Here is a 20,317-nt window from a genome sequence, read left to right on the forward strand (position 1 = left end):
CTCCCCTGCCACTGATTGGACAAAGTGGTGTGGCACACACCCCTTGCCCAGCCCTGAAGGCTTTGTTTTTTTCCCCTGGGCCTCTGGCTGCTGTGTTGGGAGGCCCTAATGTCCTATCAGACTAGGAGCCCCTTGAACTTCTGGCCAGCTTTGCAGTAGGCCTCCATCTCCTTTGCAGAATCTCCACCTGCTCTTCCTGAAGGAGAGGTATAGGAAGTTGGGGAAACCAAGTCAAGGAAGAGTATAATTTTGGGGTGAGTCGGCAACAAGTAGGCTTAGAAATACCTGACGTTGTTGCTAACTCTGTCCTAGGTCATTAAATGTTAGAGCCAGGAGAGTCCTGCCCATCCTCATCCTTTACAGAAGGGGAAACTGAGGGCAAGTGACTTGGCTGAGGTTGAACAGCAGGTCAGTGGCAGAGCTGGCTGGTACCAGAATGCAGATCTCCTGGCTTCTTCTCCAGAGCCTTTGCAGTCTCACTGTGCTAGGAGGAGGTGGAGTAGTGTCCTCGCTCTTGTGCATGTGCATCTTCCCAAAGTCAAAGACCAGGGCCTGAGGCTTCTTTGCATTTCCCTTCAGCAGAATCAGAAAGTCTGGTGAATGGGAACCACACCCCACAGCCTGCAACCCGGGGACCTTCGGCCTGTGCCAGCCACAGTTCCCTTGTGAGCTCTATTGAGAAGGACTTGCAGGAAATCATGGACTCACTGGTGCTAGAGGACCCTGGAGCTGCTGGCAAGAAGCCTGCTGCATCCTCTCCACTGTCACCGATGGCTAATGGTGGGCGCTACCTGCTGTCCCCCCCAACCAGTCCTGGTGCCATGTCTGTGGGCTCCAGCTATGAAAACACCTCTCCAGCCTTCTCTCCACTTTCCTCACCAGCCAGTAGTGGGAGCTGTGCCAGCCACTCACCCAGCGGGCAGGAGCCAGGACCTTCCGTGCCCCCACTGGTGCCTGCCCGTTCCTCCAGCTACCATCTGGCCCTGCAACCCTCACAGTCCCGCCCGAGTGGTGCCCGCTCCTCTGAGAGCCCTCGGCTGGGCAGGAAAGGGGGTCATGAGAGACCTCCCAGCCCTGGTCTCCGGGGTCTGCTGACAGACAGCCCTGCAGCCACTGTCTTGGCGGAGGCCCGCAGAGCCACTGATAGCCCCCGGCTGGGTGGGCAGCTGCCCGTGGTGGCTATCAGCCTGAGTGAATACCCAGCTTCTGGTGCCTGCAGCCAGCCTACCAGCATTCCTGGCAGCCCCAAGTTCCAGCCTCCAGTCCCTGCTCCCCGCAACAAGATTGGAACACTCCAGGACCGCCCTCCCAGCCCTTTCCGTGAACCTCCAGGCACCGAGCGGGTATTGACAACCAGCCCCTCACGCCAACTAGTGGGCCGAACATTTTCAGATGGGTTAGCCACCCGCACCTTGCAGCCTCCTGAGAGTCCCCGCCTGGGCCGGCGGGGCCTGGACAGTATGCGAGAACTCCCTCCCTTGAGCCCATCTCTATCCCGACGAGCTCTCTCCCCAGTGCCCACTCGGACTACTCCAGATCCCAAGCTAACCAGGGAAGTGGCAGAGAGTCCTCGGCTCCAACGTTGGGCAGCCCATGGGGCTTCACCAGAGGACTTCTCCCTAACGCTGGGAGCTCGGGGCCGTAGGACACGGAGCCCCTCACCCACACTGGGGGAGTCCCTGGCACCTCGCAAGGGCAGCTTCAGTGGCAGGCTGAGCCCAGCCTACAGCCTGGGCTCTCTTACTGGGGCTTCGCCCCGCCAGAGCCCCCGTGCCCAGAGGAAGCTCTCCAGTGGGGACTTGCGGGTGCCTGTCACACGAGAGCGGAAAAATAGCATCACGGAGATCAGTGACAACGAGGACGACCTCCTGGAGTACCATCGGCGGCAACGCCAGGAGCGGCTCCGGGAGCAGGAGATGGAGAGGCTGGTGAGTGGATGCCAGGAAGGCTGCCACCATCCATGACGGGATCTCTGCCAGGGCGTGGGCAGGCCAGCTGGCAGTGCAGGGGTTGTGGGGGGATGGCTCTTGGACAGAGCCTGGGCTTCTCAAGCTTCCCCACTTCCAGGATACACCTTAGTAACCAGTATCTCATGGTTCTGGTGCCTTGAAGAACTTTTTTTTGAAATCCCTAAGGCTTTATTTTAAATTCTTGCTAACTTTGCATTTATTCTACAACATAGCATTTGTTTTAATGTATAAATTAAGTTTCACATTATTTACCTGAACACAATGAAGCTCTAGGAAACATATCACATTTATGTGAGGCCTCGTACCTCTCAGTTTGAGAAACAGGTCATGATGATTAGAAGGCTGAGGGCCAGAGATGGGAATGGATTTGTCCAAGGTCATACAGCAAGTTCTGGTAGAACTGAAATTGGAACCCAAGTCTCCTGTCTTTCCAACTCTGTCTGAGGCTCGTTCTCTAGAAAAGCCCCTGGTCTTTCTTTCTTGTTTATCTTTGGCCTCTACAAATGGATGGAAGCTGCTCACTCTGGCCCAGGCAGGATCATCTGGATGTGTGGTTGGCTGGGAAGAGGGATAGAACAGGGTGGGTAGCCCCTGGCCTGACCCCAGGCCTGCCTGTGATTGTGTGCATCTGCGTGCATGCGTGTGGGTGTGTGCATGCGTGTGGGTGTGTGCAGGAGCTGGGTGTGGCTCTGGGCAGCTGTCCTGGAGATGGCATCTGAGCTGGGTGGGGGCTGGGATTCCCCAGATAGCACAGGGAGCTCAAGGGGCTCTGGCTGCTGCGTATATACTCAAGCCCACATATAGGAGAATGGATTCTGCTCTCTCTTCCTTGAGCGTAGAAAAACAGAGTTCTTGGAGGGGGAGGGGTGGCCAGGACCCTGGGATTGGTTTGAGGAGGAGAGCCAGAATGAGGAGGTTTGTCTGGAGACCCTTTTGGAAGAGGTTGGGACAGTTTTGGGTGAGGGTGTGGTGGGTGGGGGACAGATGAGGCAGGATCCCTGGTCTTTTCCTTTGCTGCATTTTTTCTTCACTGTTTTTGCCTTGGCCTGGATGAGAATGCTTGGCCACCCTGGGGTCTCATCCTGGAGAGGGGGCAGTGAGCCTGGCACAGGCAGAGAGTTGAGACCAGCCTCCCCCAACTTCTCCATTCAGCCTCCCCACCCCTCTCCCCACGCACAAGCGCACACCTCACCACCAGCCCTGACCTGCCCCACCTGCCACTTTAAATCCTGGAGGCTGCCTGCCCTGCCCCTCCCACCTCAACCAGGCTGCTTATCTGGGTCCTGAGGCAGGGGCGGGGTCACTGGCCCAGCCTCCTGGGCACTGAGGCTCTGTTCCTGGTTTTTTTTGCTGTGGAACTGGGCAAGCAGCAGGAGGGAAGCTGGGTAAGTGTCTTGGGCAGTCATGGCCAAACTGTAGGTAGTGAGAGATACCTGAGGAGGTGGAAGGACCCTGAGAACCATGGGAGCCTTGGGGGCTGGGCCTTAGAGGTGGGGTGTTATGAATGGGAGAGAGGGAAGCAGACCAGGGACATGATTGTACCATCTATCCTTCACCTCCTAGGCCCCTGAGATGTGACTGTATCTGAATGGGGGTGTGTGGGGGGAGGGGACAGATTAAGTGGCAGGGCATGGAGCCCTCACACCCTGAGCGTGGACGTTCATGGACTGGCAGCAACCCACTCTGCTGGTAAAGAGCCAAGGGCTGCCTAAGGGTGACTTGGAGCTAAGGTGGAGATAAGTAGGACCAGGTCTGTCTCTTCTCCATGTGTGTCTGTGGCTGGGTGTCAGGTCCCTATGGGCCCGTGGGTCTGTTTTCCAGCCCTGTCTACGTAGGAGCCCACCTGTCTTTATGCTAGACTGTGTTTATCTGTGTGAGTGTGCGTCAGTGTGCACTTGTGCATGTCAGGGCTGGTATCTTTGTGGGTATACCTGCCTATTAATGCAGGGCCAGTGTACACATTGCGTCCTTGTGGGCCTGTGTGTCAGTGCTGGTGTGTCAGTGAGGCTTTGTGTCTGTAGATCTGTGTGTAGCCATGTCAGCATGAACACTTGAGTTTATCTGTGTCTTACTGTGGTCTTTAGTCTGCCTGCTAGTGTGTATTCTTGTGTGTGTTTGGTCATGTCCCTGTGTGTCCATGAGAAATCTCCATCCTGGGATAGAATGAGAAGGGAAAGGAAACAGGAAGATGGGAGGGGCTGGCCACGTGGGCAGGTGGCACAACAGCCTGGTTCCTCCTGCCCACTTCTGGGCCACCCTGCTTGCCTCTGCCTCCCCCGGATCTTGGGGTTAGGCTTCTCCTGACTTGATGCTGAGGCCCTAGCCCCTAGTGTCCTAGCTATCCCTCCTGACAGGACCCTGAGCCTGGCTGTCGGTCCACCAGAGCTCAGTCTCCTCCTTCTCCTCATGCCCTGCACTGTCCACCTTTCCCAGGAACGCCAGCGCCTTGAGACCATTCTGAACCTGTGTGCCGAGTACAGCCGGGCTGACGGGGGACCTGAGGCCGGGGAGTTGCCCAGCATTGGGGAGGCCACTGCAGCATTGGCACTGGCAGGCAGGAGGCCCTCACGAAGCTTTGGAGCTTCTGGGAGAAGCAGTGAGGAGACTGGAGGTGCCGCCCAACGCCTGTGGGAGAGCATGGAACGCTCAGATGAGGAAAATCTCAAGGAGGAGTGCAGCAGCACCGAGAGCACCCAGCAAGAGGTGGGATGGAGGGGACTGGACAGGGCGAGGGGGCTGGGGCTGGACCTGCTAGGGGGCAGCAGCAGCTGGCATGGTGAATGTCAAGGCCCAGTGAGGGGCAAGTAGTTAAAGGACCAAGTTTGGGAAGAGACCTGAGACCAGAGGTGTAGAAATGAGATGAGGAAGAGAAGGGAGGTGTCAAGTTTCCCCAGCTATGAATATGCTTTATGGCCTGCCTTTCCTTAGAGCCCCACCCAGGCCTGGCACTCAGTAGTAAATCTTTATTCCCTTTCGCTGAGCCCTTATTGCTCCTCTTGCAGGGAGGAGAATTAGCCTCCTGTCTCAGTACAGTTACCCCTTCCAAGTTCCCTGAGGAATAGGCAATCCATTCTCTTAGTCTGATCCTGAAAGGCTTTAGATTTCCCTTGCTGATGGCTTCTCTCCCCTCCAGCATGAAGATGCACCTAGCAGCAAGCTCCAGGGAGAGGTGCTAGCCCTGGAAGAGGAGCGGGCTCAGGTGCTGGGGCGCGTGGAGCAGCTCAAGGTCCGTGTGAAGGAGCTGGAGCAGCAGCTGCAGGAGTCAGCCCGAGAGGTAAGCCATGAGGGTGCTGATTGGACTCCTACCTAGGCAGAGTGGAGACCTCCAGAGAGGAGCCTGAGGCCAGCTGCCTTGACAAGGACTCTGGTGTCTGCCCACAGGCTGAAATGGAGAGGGCGCTGCTGCAGGGGGAGAGAGAGGCAGAGAGGGTGCTGCTGCAGAAGGAGCAGAAGGCAGTGGACCAGCTGCAGGAGAAGCTGGTAGCCTTGGAGATGGGCATCCAGAAGGAGAGGGACAAGGTAACCCACAACTGGCCCAGCCCAGTGCTGAATACCAGTGGCCTGGGAGAGAAAGAGAAATGCCTTCTCTGGGGCCCTGTACCCCTTACCTCGTTATCCATCCTGCAAACCAGGTGGTCTCTGTGGCCTCCAGGGACAGGGGGCCTTGTGCTCTGTGGAAGGTACCAGCTTGGAAGGCACTGCTGGGGTTTCCTCTGTCTGGGTCTCTGTGCTACTTCTGGGTGCCTGGGTGCCTGCCATTCTGGGCTCTACACGGCCATCTAGGAAGTGCCAAAGCCCCTTCTTGGGCAGTGAGCACAGCCCAAGGGACTGATACTGGGGAGTGATTCAGGTGCTTCCCGTCTGGAGCACCTCTCCCTCCAAGCATGGTTCACATGCTTAGGATGTGGTCTTTGGGAGACGGCCCTCAGGCCTCTGTTGCCCCTGAGCCTTTAGGATCTGCAGCCTCCTGTCCCAGGTGGTCCCAGCTCCTGCTCGTACCCCTTTCAGATTTCATGCCAGCCTGCAGGGGCCACTCCGTCCCACAGGGGCCGTGCCAGCCACACCCAAGATGCCCAACAACGTGCCAAAAGATCTGAAGTGGAGAGGGGTCATCTATTTCTGGATTTGACAGTATTTTTCCAAGAATTTAATTTTCCTCCTGGATTTTTTGAGGGTATCTTCTTCCTGCCCTCAATTTTGAGAATCTTAAAAATTCTTTGACCCTTTTTTTTTTTATAGAGCTTTGGCTTTGGCCCCCAAAACCACACTCCCAAATTCTGTGCCAAATTAACTCCATGCTTGCCAATCAGGCCTGCACTAACTCCCCCTCTAATCATTGTCCTGGGCTCTCTGCATGCCCCTAACTGCGAGTGCCACCCAGGCAGAACTGAGCCATGCCTGCTTTTGCACTAACTCCGTGGGTGCCTCTGTGCCCCTGGCCTCTATCCTCTAATGCTGCCTCCTTCTTTTCTTGGTGTGGGACCCCAAGGTTTTGATCAGAAAGTGATTGGCAGGAGGGCACAGCTCAACTTAATGGGGCAATGGCAGGCGGGGTATATGGGTGGGGGAAATGCTAGCTGAGGAGCTGCTCATCCTGAAGAGCTTGTCCCATTGGAAACGCCTGGGCTGCTGCCTCCACAGATTGTTGGCAGCTTCCTGCATGGCACAGGGAGGCTGTCTTCCACCTGCCCCCTGCCTGCCCTCTGGAGGTGAGGGGTAAGAAAGTCCGTTTGTGGGCATGGCCTTGGAGGGCTTGCACAGGGTCTCTCTGCCAACACAGTGCTACTCTTTCTAGCTTCCCCCTGGGGCTTCCCAATTCAGATACCCCAATCAGAGGATGGGAATGGGTGGCCTCCGCACCTACCCCGACCCCTGAGCCACGCAGAACATAGGGTATTTTAAAGACTGAGTCCAAGGATGGGGAAGTGCCTGGCCCTCAGGAACTGGCCTGATCAGGTCCTCTTTAGGGATGGGTACGTATGTGGGGTAGAGGGGTGGGGGATTGGGGAACAGGGTTCAGCATAGGGTCTTACTCCCAGGGGTGAAGCTCAGTATTTTCAAAGGAAACTGCCTAACCTCATTTCTCATTGACCTGGGATTGTCAGAGGCCTGGACTTTGCCTTCTTCTGGACCCAGTTGTTTAAGGTTGTGGTAGTGATGGTGGTGGCGGAGAAGGTTCACAGGCTTCCCTCCCCAGCCCATGGCCTCACTCTGGCTTTGGAATCAGTAATCACCATTTCTCCTCTGCCTGTCCTTTGGAGGGGTGACTCACCAACTCCTCCCCTCATCCCCCTTCCCGCCCTCAGAGGTGTCATCTCGCCCCAGACAGAACCATCCACCTCCTCTCTGAACCCACTCTTGGGGCTCCTATTACCGTGTCAACGGCCGAACTAATTACAACCCTCATCCCTACTGAAGTTCAGCCTGCAGTGCCGGCACCCCACCCCCACCCTGGGCAGGAGGGGAGGGAGGCCGAGGGGGTTGGGCTGGGGTCCGTCGATGGCACTGCTGTAGCTGTAACACCCTCAGCTCCTGATTCACACTCCTCCCTGGATGTAACCCTCCCAGGGTTAAATTTTGGTCTCCAGGCAGTGGTAGAAAGGGAGGAACCGAGCTCCACTTTCCTGATGTGGAACCAGCTTTGGCCTTGACTGGTTTGGAGAGAAAATAGAGGGCCTTTTCTTGGGTCCTCCCCAGACATTTCTAGTTCGGGGACTCCAAGAGACCAAAATTTCTGCCCTGCGCCCCACCTCCGCCTGTGTCACACCGTCCCTGCACCTCTGAGTCCTGTCTAATCCCTCAACTCCTGGCCTTCCACCCTCTGCCTCTTCACCTTTCTCCCTCCTCACTTTCCCTTTCTACTCTTTTCTTTGTCCTCTCCTGGTTATTCTCCTCTTTCATTCCTCTTTTTTTCTCTTCTCCCCTTTCGCGCTCTCCATTTCTCTCTGTCCCGCCCTGGCCGCCCTCGCCGCCCCTTCCCCATCCCGCCACTGCCGGGCCGGAGTTGAGGAGTGTGTGTTCTGTTTCTCCCCTGTGCCCGCCCTCCCCCTCCCCGTCCCACTGACCAGGAGAGGGCGGAGCTGGCCGCGGGACGGAGGCACCTGGAGGCCCGCCAGGCGCTCTACGCCGAGCTCCAGACGCAGCTCGATAACTGCCCCGAGTCAGTGCGGGAACAGTTACAGGAGCAGCTGAGAAGGGTCAGTTCCACCAGCCCCCATTCCCCCGGCCCCCGAGGGCCGGCCTCCCACCCAGAAAGAAGAGAGGAGAGCGGTGGGACGGGACCACCTGGCCCCTGCAGTACCTGCCGGACACCAGGGTCGGTGCTGTGGCTTGGAGGGGACAGGGAAGGTTGGGGGGATCAGCACTCTAGTCTGTGATGCCCACGAAAGGGGCAAAGCCAAAGAAAGCAGAGGGGATTGGGTGGGGGCAGATTCCTTCCCCAATTCCTCCCCCCACCCCCCCGGGTCCAGCTCCTATAGCTCATACCTCTGTGGCCTGGCCTTCCAGGCCCAGAGTGGTATTACAAGCACAACCCAACCCTCTTTGTCACTGTCATTGAAGGAGGCAGAGACCCTGGAGACTGAGACAAAGCTCTTTGAGGACTTGGAGTTCCAGCAGCTGGAGCGGGAGAGCCGAGTGGAGGAGGAGCGGGAGCTGGCGGGCCAGGGGCTGCTCCGGAGCAAAGCTGAGCTGCTCCGCAGCATTGCCAAGAGGAAGGTGTGCCCCATCTGTATCCTGCTTTGTGGCACATAGTCTGGTGGGGGTTGGAGGCCAGTGACCTGAGTTTGAATCGCAGTGGATGACTTCATGGAAGTTAACTTCACCTTTTTGTGCCTCAGTTTCCTCATATGTAAAATGGGAACTACAACTGGCTGTTGTGAGAATTAAGCAAGATGTAGGGTGGCTGGTTAGCTCAGATGGTTAGAGCATAGCCTCGTACCACCAAGGTCAAGGGTTTGGGTCCCCATGCAAGCCATCTGCCAAAAAAAAAAAAAAAAGAATTAAACAAGGTGTAAAGACAGAATAGAATATGATTGTAGTAAGCTCTCAGCGAAGGATAGCTATTATTATTAAGCCCCAACTCCCTCAGTCTTCCAGTGGAAAGTGGATTTGGCTCACATTCCAAGCTGGGCACTGGCCTGGCAGGAAAGTGAAAGATGGAGATACAGGAAGAGGAGACTAAACAGGAGGCTTGCCCCTGCCCTTGAAGAGCTCGCTGTCTGATGGAAATGCTGGGACACATACATAAGATTTGAGATCTGCATGTTAGAGCCGGCCAGGAGCCCTAGAAAGGGCGTCCACCTGGGTTCCAGCCCTGGCTAAGCCCTGGCTATGCTAAGCTGTAAAGAGGATTGGGCCATTTCCTGGCCGGCTCTGATGTGCTAGGTGCTGTGATTGTCTGCTGCTGGTCTCAGCCAGAGCAGGCATGGACAGTGAGAAGATGATAGGGCGTGTGTGTGTGTGAGAGTGGGGAGTGAAGTCAGGAGGAAGTTCATGTTAGCAAGGGTTAGGAAGAGGCTGTGGGGAATGGGGAGGGTGGCCCAGGCGGGTCACACACCTATGACTGGGGCTTGTGTTCATGCCCACATGTGCATTCATGTGCAGTATGCCTGGCTGGAGTGTGTGAAGGAGATGAGGGCAGTGAGATCAGGGGAAGGTTCCAAAGGTAGTGAATTGGGAGATTTGCTGGCTAGCCTGGGTTTGATGGTAAGTGGGGAGCCACTGGGCTCTCAAGTACAGATCCCTTGCTTCTCTCCCTGAGCTGTTCTGCCTTGCATCCACTGTCTGGCTGTGAGGCTGATGAAGGGAAGGAAGAAAACTCACATTCCCTGAGCACATAAGACTTCCTTGGGTTATTGCATGTTAGCCTTAGAATGGTCTCACAAATCAGGTGCTCTTATCCACATTTTATATACAAGGGAACTAGGGCACAGAGAAGCTACGTATTTGCCCAGAGCCTCCCAGTGTGTAAGCTTCAGAGTCAGAATTGGAACTCAGGCCACCTGGCCTCCAATCCCATGTTCTTCCACTGTACTTGCACTGGGCTGGGGCCTGGCACTTCTCTGCCTCTTCCTCTTTCATTCTAGAGGAATGCTGCAGGGAGCCTTAGATCCACTAATCTTATCCCTTTAAGATCCTGGTGGGTGTAGGCAGCAAGGAGTTTGTGAGAGATTGGCAGTAGAGGACTCCTCTTTTCTCTTCCCCATGTACACCCTGGCCCCTGGGAAACTGGAGCTCAGCCATTGGGAGCCGGGGGTCACACTCTGCCTCATGCTCCTCCTCATGAGGATTCCCCAGCTTCCATCCCCCAGCTCCCAGTGTCGCACCCCAGGCTCTGTCTGCCCTGGTGCCCTGTGCTCCCCTGTCCTCTCCACTCTGATTCAGAGTGGTTCAGAGTACCAGCCTTGTAGTCTAATTGATCTGGTTCTAATCCTAGTTCTACCACTTACTAGCTAAGAGACCTTAGCTCCTAAATATGTCCATACCTGTAAAATGGGCATAAAGACAGTTGCCTCATAAGGGGGTTAAATGAGGTAAAAAATGCAGAGCCCTTAGCCGAGTTCCTGGCTCCTAATAGGTTCTGAGTAAATGGCAGCTCTTGCTTTGAGGATTACTGCCTAGCCTGCTTCAGTCTTCTCTTGGACTCACCCCAAATTTAGGACAGTTCCTTTCTTCACACCTTCCTCTCCCATGTCTTGCTCCTAAGGGTGGTGGTTTAAGGCAACTTATTTCAGGAAGCCCTCCTGGGATTAACCCAGCCCATTTTCCCTTATCCCCCATTCTTCCCCCTCGCTTACTTTCTTTTTATTTCCTTTTAGCACATGATTGTTGAGCCAGGCACTGTGTTAAGCCCAGTTGGGGATATGGAGACAGACGAGACACTGGCCCTGTCCTTGGAGCTTACATTTGGGGCAGGGTGGTGGTGGTGGAGACAGATATATTCACAAATAATAATACAAGGTAGATGGTGATACGGAATAATGTGAGCACAGAGGAGGGAACAGAGAGATTGAGTGGCAATCAGGGAAGTCTTTGGAGAAGAGGTAGCCATTCATTCTGGTCTTGGAGAATAAGTAAGCTTTTGATGGGTGGAGACGACTAGACAGCTCTCCCGGGCTAAGAGAGCAGCATTAAGAAAGTCCCGAGAGGGCCGGCCCGGTGGCGCACTGCTACAGTGCGCTGCTTGGGAGCGCGGTGGCGCTCCCACCGAGGGTTCGGATCCCACATACAGACCGGTTCCCGCTCACTGGCTGAGCGAGGTGCGGGAGCAGCGCCAAGGGTTGCGATGCCGTTGCTGGTCACGAAGAAAGACAAAAAGGAAAAAAAAAGAAAGTCCCGAGAGTGTTCAGCGGCACAGCTGAGTGTACAACATTGGCAGGGAGAAGGCTGCAAAGGGCAGGACCAGTTCTGGGAGCCCTTGAAGGAGCTTGTGCTTTATCCTGTGGGTGATGAGGAGCCACTGAAAGATTGTGAGGAGAGCAGTGATCTGACCTTACTTGTGGATTTTTAAAAAATTATTCAAGTAATATGTATTCTTTATAGAAGGATTAGAAAACTCAGATCAGCAAAGGCCATTTTAGGAAGGTATTTTGTGGCAGTGTGAAGTGGATCAGAGTTGTGAGAGTGGAAGCAGCAGGCTAGTGAGACAGTCCAGGCCACAGATGCAGAGGGCCTGGTTTGGGTGGTGGCAGTGGTGATGGAATGGAGAGAGTAGGGCAGGTGGAGAACTGCTCAGTGTCTCTAGGCTTCAAGACCCATTAGCTGTGGGGCTGGGGGAAGGGAGATTTGGGGATTTGAGTTGTGTGTAGTGTGTCTGGTGGCACAGGAGTCACTGGTTGAGGGAGGGAGAAGTGAGGGAAGGAGCTGACCATGGCAGCCTGAGTTTTCCCGAGGTGAGCTGAGGCCAAGAAGAGTTGGGTGATTCCCATCACCTGAGTCTGATGTCTCTGGGCAGGAGCATCAGCCAAGTGTCACATTGGGCTCAGCCCTGTCTTCCGAGGGCCTGACCAACCATCCCTTCTCCTCCAGGAGCGCCTGGCCATCCTGGACAGTCAGGCTGGGCAGATCCGGGCCCAGGCCGTGCAAGAGTCGGAGCGCCTGGCCCGGGACAAGAATGCCTCCCTGCAGCTCCTGCAGAAGGTAGCCTTTGGCAGGTTGGGCTGAGGAATCTGAGAGTGGGGTAGTGGGAGGGGAGTGCAGAAGGGCTGGGGTGGAGATTTGCCTGCACAGGGGGCTCCCCCTTTGTGTGGTCTCCTCCCTTGCCCTTGCTCCCATTTCTCTGACTCTGCCACTCTGGGCTTGCAGGAGAAGGAGAAACTGACTATGCTGGAGAGGAGATACCACTCACTCACAGGGGGCAGGCCTTTCCCGAAGACCACATCGACCCTCAAAGAGGTGACATGGTTGGGTCAGCCCAGCTTCAGGCCCAAGCGGTGTCCTGGGAGGCACCTTCACCCCAATGGCTGAGGTGGAGTATGAGGCATCTTCTGGAACTGGAGAAAGTTGAGGAGGAATGGCCCTGAGATCTGGGATTTGACCCTACATGGCTACCAGCTGCATCTTTCCCAGGAGCCCACTGATTTCACCATTTTATATGGCTGAATATATTTGAGGGGCCTGGAGGCCTGGGTGGGGTGGGTGGACAGCTCAGAGGTTTGGGAGAGGGCAGGGCTGGGCAGACTCACCTTGAGGGTGAGCATAGGGATCTAGGGGTCCTGATTCTGGGGCTCCCTGGGTTTCATTCTGGAGCCAGGCTCTTATCTCAGAAGCGGGCATTGAGGGCCCTTAAGTGATTTTTTTCCCAAGTCTGCATGTCTGCTGTGTGAGGTCCAACTAGGACATGCCCAGTTCCCGACCTCTTTCACTCCCTCCCTTCCTCACTGCACAAGCAATTTAGGCCTGGGGTGGAGTGGGAGGGCTGAGTGTGAGGGGTGAGGCTCCTCACGGTGTACCCTCTCTGTAGGCTGAGCTGCTCATTTCTGAGTCCTCAGAAATGGGGCTGGGGAAAAAGGCTCTGGGCCCGTTGCCAGGGTCCTCTCAGGCTGGGGCATCCTCTGTCCCCTTAACCCCACCTGCTTCCACTTCACTGTGCTGCAAAGCACAAGAGGTAATCACAGCTAACTGGGTGCTGTGCTTTGCCCACTGCCTGTCTGCCTGCCTGCCGAGTTCCTGCCTACAGCTCCACCCCAGGGCCTAGCTGAAGGGCATGTGGTGATAATCCTTTGGCTAGCCAGAGTTAGGGAGAGTTTGTGTGAGTGTGCTATCTTGCTGTTCCATAGAGTGCCTGGGCAGCCCATGCAAAATCACAGCATCGATTTGCATATTAATTTGCATGTATCCTGCATGCCGTTGATCAGTTCTCACAGCACACTGGATCCTCTGGCTCATTTTTCTTTTCTTTGACCCCCAGCAGACAATATGGCTCTGGAGCTAGGCCTCAATGGGCCCCCTGGGTAGGGCAGGCTTAGGATCCTGTGCTTTGATTCAGCATGCGTTATGGATGTCTACTATACTCCCAGCACCTACATAAGCACAGGTTCTAAGGATATGTGATGAGTATGACAGTCCCTGTTCTCCCAACCCACAATTGAGTGTGCTGGCATCTTTGTAATTACTTAGCTTGGGCAGAGGCCCATTTTTCTGCCAGGGCTTTTAGCTGCTCCCTGCTAGGGCCTCTTTCTCACATCCCATCTTGCTCAGGCCCTAGTGGTGTCTCCACTTCCCCCCGCCTGTTTCCAGCTCCTGCCCCAGTGGATGAGGTGCGAGGCATCCCTGGGGAATGGGGTGACTGGTACTTGATGCTGATTGTGTGTGCCCCACTGGCAATGCCCAGGATGTTGGAGATAGGTGGGGTCTCTGGGAGCTGGGTCCTGATCCTCAGTGGGCTCTTGGAAGGCCTTCCCTGGACTTCTTTGCCTGCCCTCAGCCCAGGGAAAACCCAAGGATGGGCCTTCAAGGTCTTCCTGGGGTAGGAACTGGATGCCAAGGTGGCCCCAAAAGTGGAGATCAGGAGGAGTATTCAGACAGTTCTGTCTGCCCTTTTCTGACACCTCTTCCCCTACCCATCCCCAGCCATCTATGGCCATAGTGCTCTGGATTTTGTGTTGACTTGGAGTGATGGCCCTGTGGCCTGGCATGGAGTGTGGGGTGTTGGGTATCTGGGTGAACCCTGTTAACCTCTTCTCTGTCCATCCCTCCTCCTCCCACTGGGCACCCTAGGAGTATGTGAGCCTGGCAGAGGTTTTCCAGCTGTGCTCCCGCTTGGACCCCTATGCTTCTGCCACCTCCCCCAGCGTGCTCGCCCAGTCCCTGCCTGACAGTGAGGTACCAGCGACCAAGTGTACCCACCTGCGCCCAAGGGCCTCTTTGTGGATGCCCCATATTGCCTCTTGGGCCTGGGTGGGAGTTGGGGGACAGCAGAGTCTGTCTTCAACAGTGAGGGAGAAAGGCAGCTGACATAAGGGGGGGTTGGGAGTGGTTCCCTTTCTTCTCCAGGGCCTTGGGAGCTTTCTTCAGCTCTTGACGGCTCGGGGAGGGGCAGGCCTTCTGCTCTAGGATAAGGGCATCATGCTGAGAGGACTCTGGCTCTCTCGGGCTCTGCAAGCCGCCTCTGCTCTATGCTTTCTGTCCTTTCTCTTCCCTCCCCCATGGACAGGGCCATCTTTTGTGGTCCAGTCGCATTAACCTCTTGTATTTCCTCCTGCATCTGGCCTTCCCCCAAGTACGTGACACTTGAGCAGCTAAAGGTGATGTGGGGCATCTTGCCCATGCCCCCAGTCCCTGCATCAGGCCTGCCTCCCTGGGCCTCTGCGTCCCGGGACCTGGTTCCCACCACCCGCCTTCCTCCTGAGCCACCCTCCTCCTCCTCCTTCGCTTCCATCATGCCTTCATCCAAGGTTGGTGGTCCATGTGTTCTAGCCACCCCCACCCATGAGTGGTGTGGCTGTGTGTGTGTGTGTGTGTGTGTGTGTGTGTGTGGTGTATTTTACCTCTGCCTTTTACCTGGCCTCTCTGCTCTCAGCCAGCCCAAGGGGAGTGCCCAGTGCCTGTGGGCTCTGGCTGGCTGGCTGGCTTCGTGGCTGGCATAGTACGTGTCTGTGGTCCGTGGATTATACCCTGACTGATTCTCTTTGTCCTTAGCACATTCAGGGCAACTCTTTTCTCACTGTTTTTCTCTTTCTTCTCTTTATGCTCTCCTTTCTCCCTTCTTTCCTCACCTTCCTGTCCACTTCCCTGACCTGGCCTTCCTTCACCCTTTCTCCAATCTTCCCCTTCCTTCTTCCTCCCTTCTCCTTTCCCTTATTTCCTGGCCTCTCCTTTCATCCTTCCCCTCCTGTCCCTTGTCCCTTCCCCATCCACCCCTCCAGATGGAGAAGCTGCTGCTCCCTGCTGTAGACTTAGAGCAGTGGTACCAGGAGCTGATGGCCGGGCTGGGGACTGGCCTTGCTGCAGCCTCTCCTTGTTCCTCCCCCCCGCCTCTGCCTGCCAAAGCTTCCCGTCAGCTGCAGGTAACCCCCTCCTTCACTGCCCATCCCTTCCCAGTCCTTGCTCCTCTCTGCTCTGAGTACCTCCTGGCCATCCATCAGCCACAGGTGCCACCTTGGGTGGTGGGGGCCAGCCCAGCCAGGGCAACGAGGGGGCCTCTGGGCCCTGAGAGGGTGGTGAGGGTCTTTCCATGCTCAGCCGTCCTGGCCCTTTGGGCAGCTGGAGGGCCAGCCTCCTGAGTTCAAGGGTGACATGATTGACTGTCCAGTGGAAGGGTGTTCTGGAGCTATGGTCAGATTGGGATCTATTTGGTGCCCCATGTTAGGCTAGATTGTGGGTCTGCTCTGTCCTTGGTAGCCTTCAACCCCAGAGCTTCTCCCCAAGTCTGGAGGCCTGACACACGCTTGGACCTGTTGCAACTGAAACTCATGTGTCCTGGGAGAACTGCCAGTATTTTGTTCTCCTGATCTCCCCAGGGGTAACATTTGAAGGCATAAAAGAAGGGGACAGAGGCTCTGAAATGACAGCCCTGAGAACATGCCCAAGCACCCTCAGAGTTGCCATGGAGGGCATGGGCCTACCTACAGCTGCAGCAAGCTACTGACCGTGGGGTAGGGAAAGTGTGCTTGGATAGTCTTCTCCCAAGTTTCACTCCACTGACTTGGTGTAGTGTCTGGGATTCTGCCACTAAAGGTTCATACTTTGAGTGAAGGCACTGTACATCTAAGACGGTGACCTGAGCTAAAACTCTGTGTTTCCTTTGATCATATAATGTGTGTGGCATCTCTTCTGTGTGCCTGGCTGGTTAGAGACTTTTACATGTTTTGATTCATTTAATCATCACCACAGGCCTTTGAGGTAGATGATGTTAACTCTCATTTTACAGATCAAACAAACACTGGGGCCAGGAGAAGATAAGTAATCTCCCCAAGGCCACACAGCCAGGAAGCAGCAGAGCTTATGATAGTGTCAGGGCTCTTGACTCCAAAGGACATATTCACTGTACTTTAGTGCTACGAGGGAGCTGGGCAATTATTTAGTCTAGTCCTATTCCCTCCTTTTGCAGATAAGGAAGCCAAGGCCCAGAGTGGGGAGGTGCATGGCCCAAGGTCACACAGCCTATTAGTGGCAGAGCTGGGACCAGAAGGAACCCAGCCTCCAGTTGGTCTCCTGCACAATTCTGCATGACATTAACTCCTTGCCTGGGTCAGTTTACAGGTCCTCTTTCAGACCCAGGACTGGGTCAAGGATTCGCTCAGGAAGGAACAGCCTGGAAAGGAGGCTTGGCAGGTGCCAATAGCATCTGCCCATTGGGCTGGCCCAGGAGACTCAACTCTATTGTCAGCTAGAGCCAGAGGCTTTAGAGGCCTGGTGTCAGGGCAGTACCTCGGATCACTGCCGGCCCACACGACATGGGGGTGGCGACCAGTGAATGAGCCAGAAGTCACCAAGCAGTATCTCTTCCCTCCAGGTTTACCGCTCCAAGATGGATGGCGAGGCCACCAGCCCTCTGCCCCGGACCCGCAGCGGCCCCCTCCCCTCCTCCTCTGGTTCTTCCTCCTCCTCCTCCCAGCTCAGTGTGGCTACCCTGGGCCGTAGCCCCTCCCCAAAGGTCTGAGGACAGTGGGTGGGGCTGCATGTGTGGCGGGGGATGGTGACTGCTGCACTGGGGAGAGGCCAAGGCCACCTGCCCATGAAAGCCTTGGGGGTGGGGTTGGGGTCTTTTGAGTCCCATGTCCCAATGCTCCATTCCTTCTGCAGAGTGCTCTACTCACCCAGAATGGCACGGGCAGCCTCCCTCGCAATCTGGCAGCCACGCTGCAGGACATTGAGACCAAGCGCCAACTAGCTCTGCAGCAGAAGGGTGAGTGCCTGCACTGCCAGTCCACCTGCTCTCCTGGGGGACCCTGGGCAGTTGCCACACACACCCCTACCCCATGCTTTATTCATGGCCACATCTTTCACGGGATGTTTTTCCTTTAACTGGGATCTAGGTAAGAGCAGAAAGGATTTAGATAGGACACCTAAAAAAGAGCTTCCTGGATACTTATCAAAGACTCCAAGACAGGGGACTAAGGGCCTGGGGGGGGCTGTACATCCTCTTTCCTAGAGAGCCCAGCAAATAAGGGGACTGCTTGTCGACCTGAGTAGGGTTAGATATTGCCCTATCTGGAGGCAGGGGAATGGATTTGATGACTTCCAGAAATGGTTACCTGCGATAATGGTCTGGGGACCCAGGAGTCCTTGTTGCTTGTGTGCATCTTTTTGTTTCGAAAGCCCATGTCTGTGCTTCTCTCTTCTCTCATCCCCTCTGTGTCTCTACTGTACCCTCTGCCCGGGGCCCCCCATGCCAGTCGAGTTGCTTCCTGCCGAGCCCCTCCCAACCAACGACCCAGCAGGTAGAGTGTTGGTCACTGAGGGCATTGCTTTGGCCAAGCAGCCTCTGCCCCGGCATCAGCATGATGTGCCCTGCCCAGGCCCCCACAGCCTGCAGGTGGGCCCCCAGGCTGAGCTGGGCTGGGGTGTCCGGCTGGCCTCACCCCTTCAGCTGACCTCTCTCCTGCCTTCAGCTGTGCTCTACCTTGTGTCTCCTGCCTCCTTTCCTGCTCTTGCTGCTCTGGCCTCTGCATTGCAGGGGGGTCTGCATTGGCACCCTGGGTGCTCATGGGTCTTCTTCCATTCCTTCCTTCTCCCTTCTCCAGCAGGCGGGGTGGGTGCATGTGTACTACCCACATGTTTAGGCCTCAGTTGTGAGGCAGGTTGGTGCCCTGTGTGGGCTCTAGGTATGGAGAGAGCACTGAAGCCAGACTCCAGTTGTGCAGGCGACTGAAGCACTGGCGGGGCAGCTGTCTGGAGCTGTGGGGGCTTCAGGGAAGCTGGGTGTGGGGAGGGGACTGCCCTGTGTTAACCTATCCCTGCTTGCCTCCTCCCTCTGGCTGTCATGCTGCCAGTGCCCCCTCTCGGGTGGGTAGGCAGCCCACTGTGCCTCCCACCTGTCCCTCCTGTAGGACAGCAGGTGATTGAGGAGCAACGGCGGCGACTGGCTGAACTGAAGCAGAAAGCGGCAGCCGAAGCGCAGTGCCAGTGGGATGCCCTGCACGGGGCAGTGCCCTTCCCACCGGGCCCCTCGGGCTTCCCCCCACTCATGCACCACTCCATCCTGCACCACCTGCCAGCCGGGCGGGAGCGTGGAGAGGAGGGTGAGCATGCCTACGATACGCTGAGCCTGGAGAGCTCCGACAGCATGGAGACCAGCATCTCCACGGGGGGCAACTCGGCCTGCTCCCCCGACAACATGTCCAGGTACTTGCCCTCACCTGGGCCCACCATCTCCTCCGGATGCCTCCTTGGCTTCTTGATGTGCCCCCTCTTTCCCTTTCCCCCAGTGCAAGTGGTCTGGACATGGGGAAGATTGAGGAGATGGAGAAGATGCTGAAAGAGGCTCATGCAGAGAAGAGCCGGCTCATGGAGTCAAGGGTGAGGCTGACCTGGGCCAGAGAAGCAGAAGGTGCTGGGGCCCCAGAGCTGCCCTCGCCTAGCCAGGGCCTGTGCTCCACGCCACGTCCTTTCATCCATATTAGCCTTGCAACATTCTCTTGGTATAGAAAGTATTTTAAAAGGTTGTGTTCATTAAATGGGCATAGGGAGGCTTGGTGAGATTACAGCTTCACAGTTCTTAGGAACAGTAACCACTGTCCAGCCATGAATTTCCTGTATGGGAACTTCCAGTCTGTGTGTTTACTTCTGTGGACTTTTTGACAACCATGGGAATTTTGATTCCGGTCTACCTGCGTGGCCAGTCATTCTTCTTGGGGATAGTTAGGAAAAGCGGGAACTGGGGGTTGAGGTACAGAACAGAAGAGGGGCAGGTGTCCAAGCTGGAGCAGAGGTGTGGGCTGGGAGCTTTGGAGAGCGGCCAGGCTGAGGGAAGTGACAGCTCCCTCAACATGGGCACTGAGCAGGGACTCAGAAGGAGAGACAAGGGGTTTATCCTGGGCATAAGCTGGCTGAGGAAACCTGTGCCCAGGAAGGAGGCTAAATAAAGGATCTGTAGAAGCTGTTCTATCTCCACATCCCAGACACTCTGCATCTCTTCAGTGGAGAGTGGGGCCTGGGAGCAGGAGTCAGCAGCTAGAAGGTTAAGAATTAAGGTGCTGACCATTGGGATGGAGAACCAACCAGGAAAATATGCCTCATCCTTATTTACATCAACATATGACAAATTTTCAAGTGTCTTGGCAAGTGGAAAGAAAGGAGATGCTGCTAAGTTTTGAGCTGGGAAGAAATGACAAATGGGAGGTAATGGCATAGAGGTCTTTATCATTGATTAAGACATAGGAAGCATCACTGACATGCTCTGTATTTAGTGATTTGTTTTAATGACTTAAAATTCTTTTATAATGGCTTTTATAAGTTCAATTGTGACCTTAGTCTCTAATCATGTTTTTTTTCCCATAAAGTTTGAAGTTCAACAACAAATGTTTCTAATTTGGAATTTCAAAGGGCCTTCAACTGGTGATTGGGAAAGGAATACTGAATATATGAGCTGTAAAAAAAATCGTTTAGGTAATCCGTGTTGTAGGAACTTAGATAAAATTATAAGAGCCCCATTTATTTATTGAGTGCTTCTTTCCTGCTGGAATCAGTGATGGGCATTTATATACATGACCTCAATTTTCACTATAATTCCAGGAGTAGGCATTCTTAACCCTATTTTACAGATGAGGCAACTGAGGCTTAGAGACATTAAATGATTTTTTCAGGGCCACAGAGCCCATGGTGGTGGCAGGGCGAGGGTCAGAAGCTAGGACAGTCATGCTTAAAACATTCATCCTGGGTCGGCCCCGTGGCTCACTTGGGGG

General features: G+C 55.3%; 1 protein-coding gene across 2 annotated transcripts in view; it reads left to right on the forward strand.

Moving 5' to 3' along the window:
- The window catches only part of PHLDB1 (pleckstrin homology-like domain, family B, member 1), a 51,807-nt gene that overhangs the window by 11,459 nt on the left and 20,031 nt on the right, over window positions 1-20,317 (forward strand). Inside the window, exons 5-16 of one of the 2 annotated variants that reach the window (XM_008574932.1) lie at window positions 580-1,928; window positions 4,404-4,673; window positions 5,104-5,244; window positions 5,352-5,489; window positions 8,532-8,687; window positions 12,000-12,110; window positions 12,276-12,365; window positions 15,338-15,478; window positions 16,927-17,067; window positions 17,217-17,319; window positions 18,464-18,758; window positions 18,842-18,932. In XM_008574932.1, coding sequence (XP_008573154.1) covers window positions 580-1,928; window positions 4,404-4,673; window positions 5,104-5,244; window positions 5,352-5,489; window positions 8,532-8,687; window positions 12,000-12,110; window positions 12,276-12,365; window positions 15,338-15,478; window positions 16,927-17,067; window positions 17,217-17,319; window positions 18,464-18,758; window positions 18,842-18,932 — 3,026 coding nt within the window. The remainder of the gene's footprint in view (window positions 1-579; window positions 1,929-4,403; window positions 4,674-5,103; window positions 5,245-5,351; window positions 5,490-8,531; window positions 8,688-11,999; window positions 12,111-12,275; window positions 12,366-15,337; window positions 15,479-16,926; window positions 17,068-17,216; window positions 17,320-18,463; window positions 18,759-18,841; window positions 18,933-20,317) is intronic. The other variant, XM_008574933.1, reaches the window with a different exon arrangement.

Source organism: Galeopterus variegatus, unplaced genomic scaffold, assembly GCF_000696425.1.
Source record: "Galeopterus variegatus unplaced genomic scaffold, G_variegatus-3.0.2 Scaffold1119, whole genome shotgun sequence".
Taxonomy (NCBI): Eukaryota; Metazoa; Chordata; class Mammalia; order Dermoptera; family Cynocephalidae; genus Galeopterus; species Galeopterus variegatus.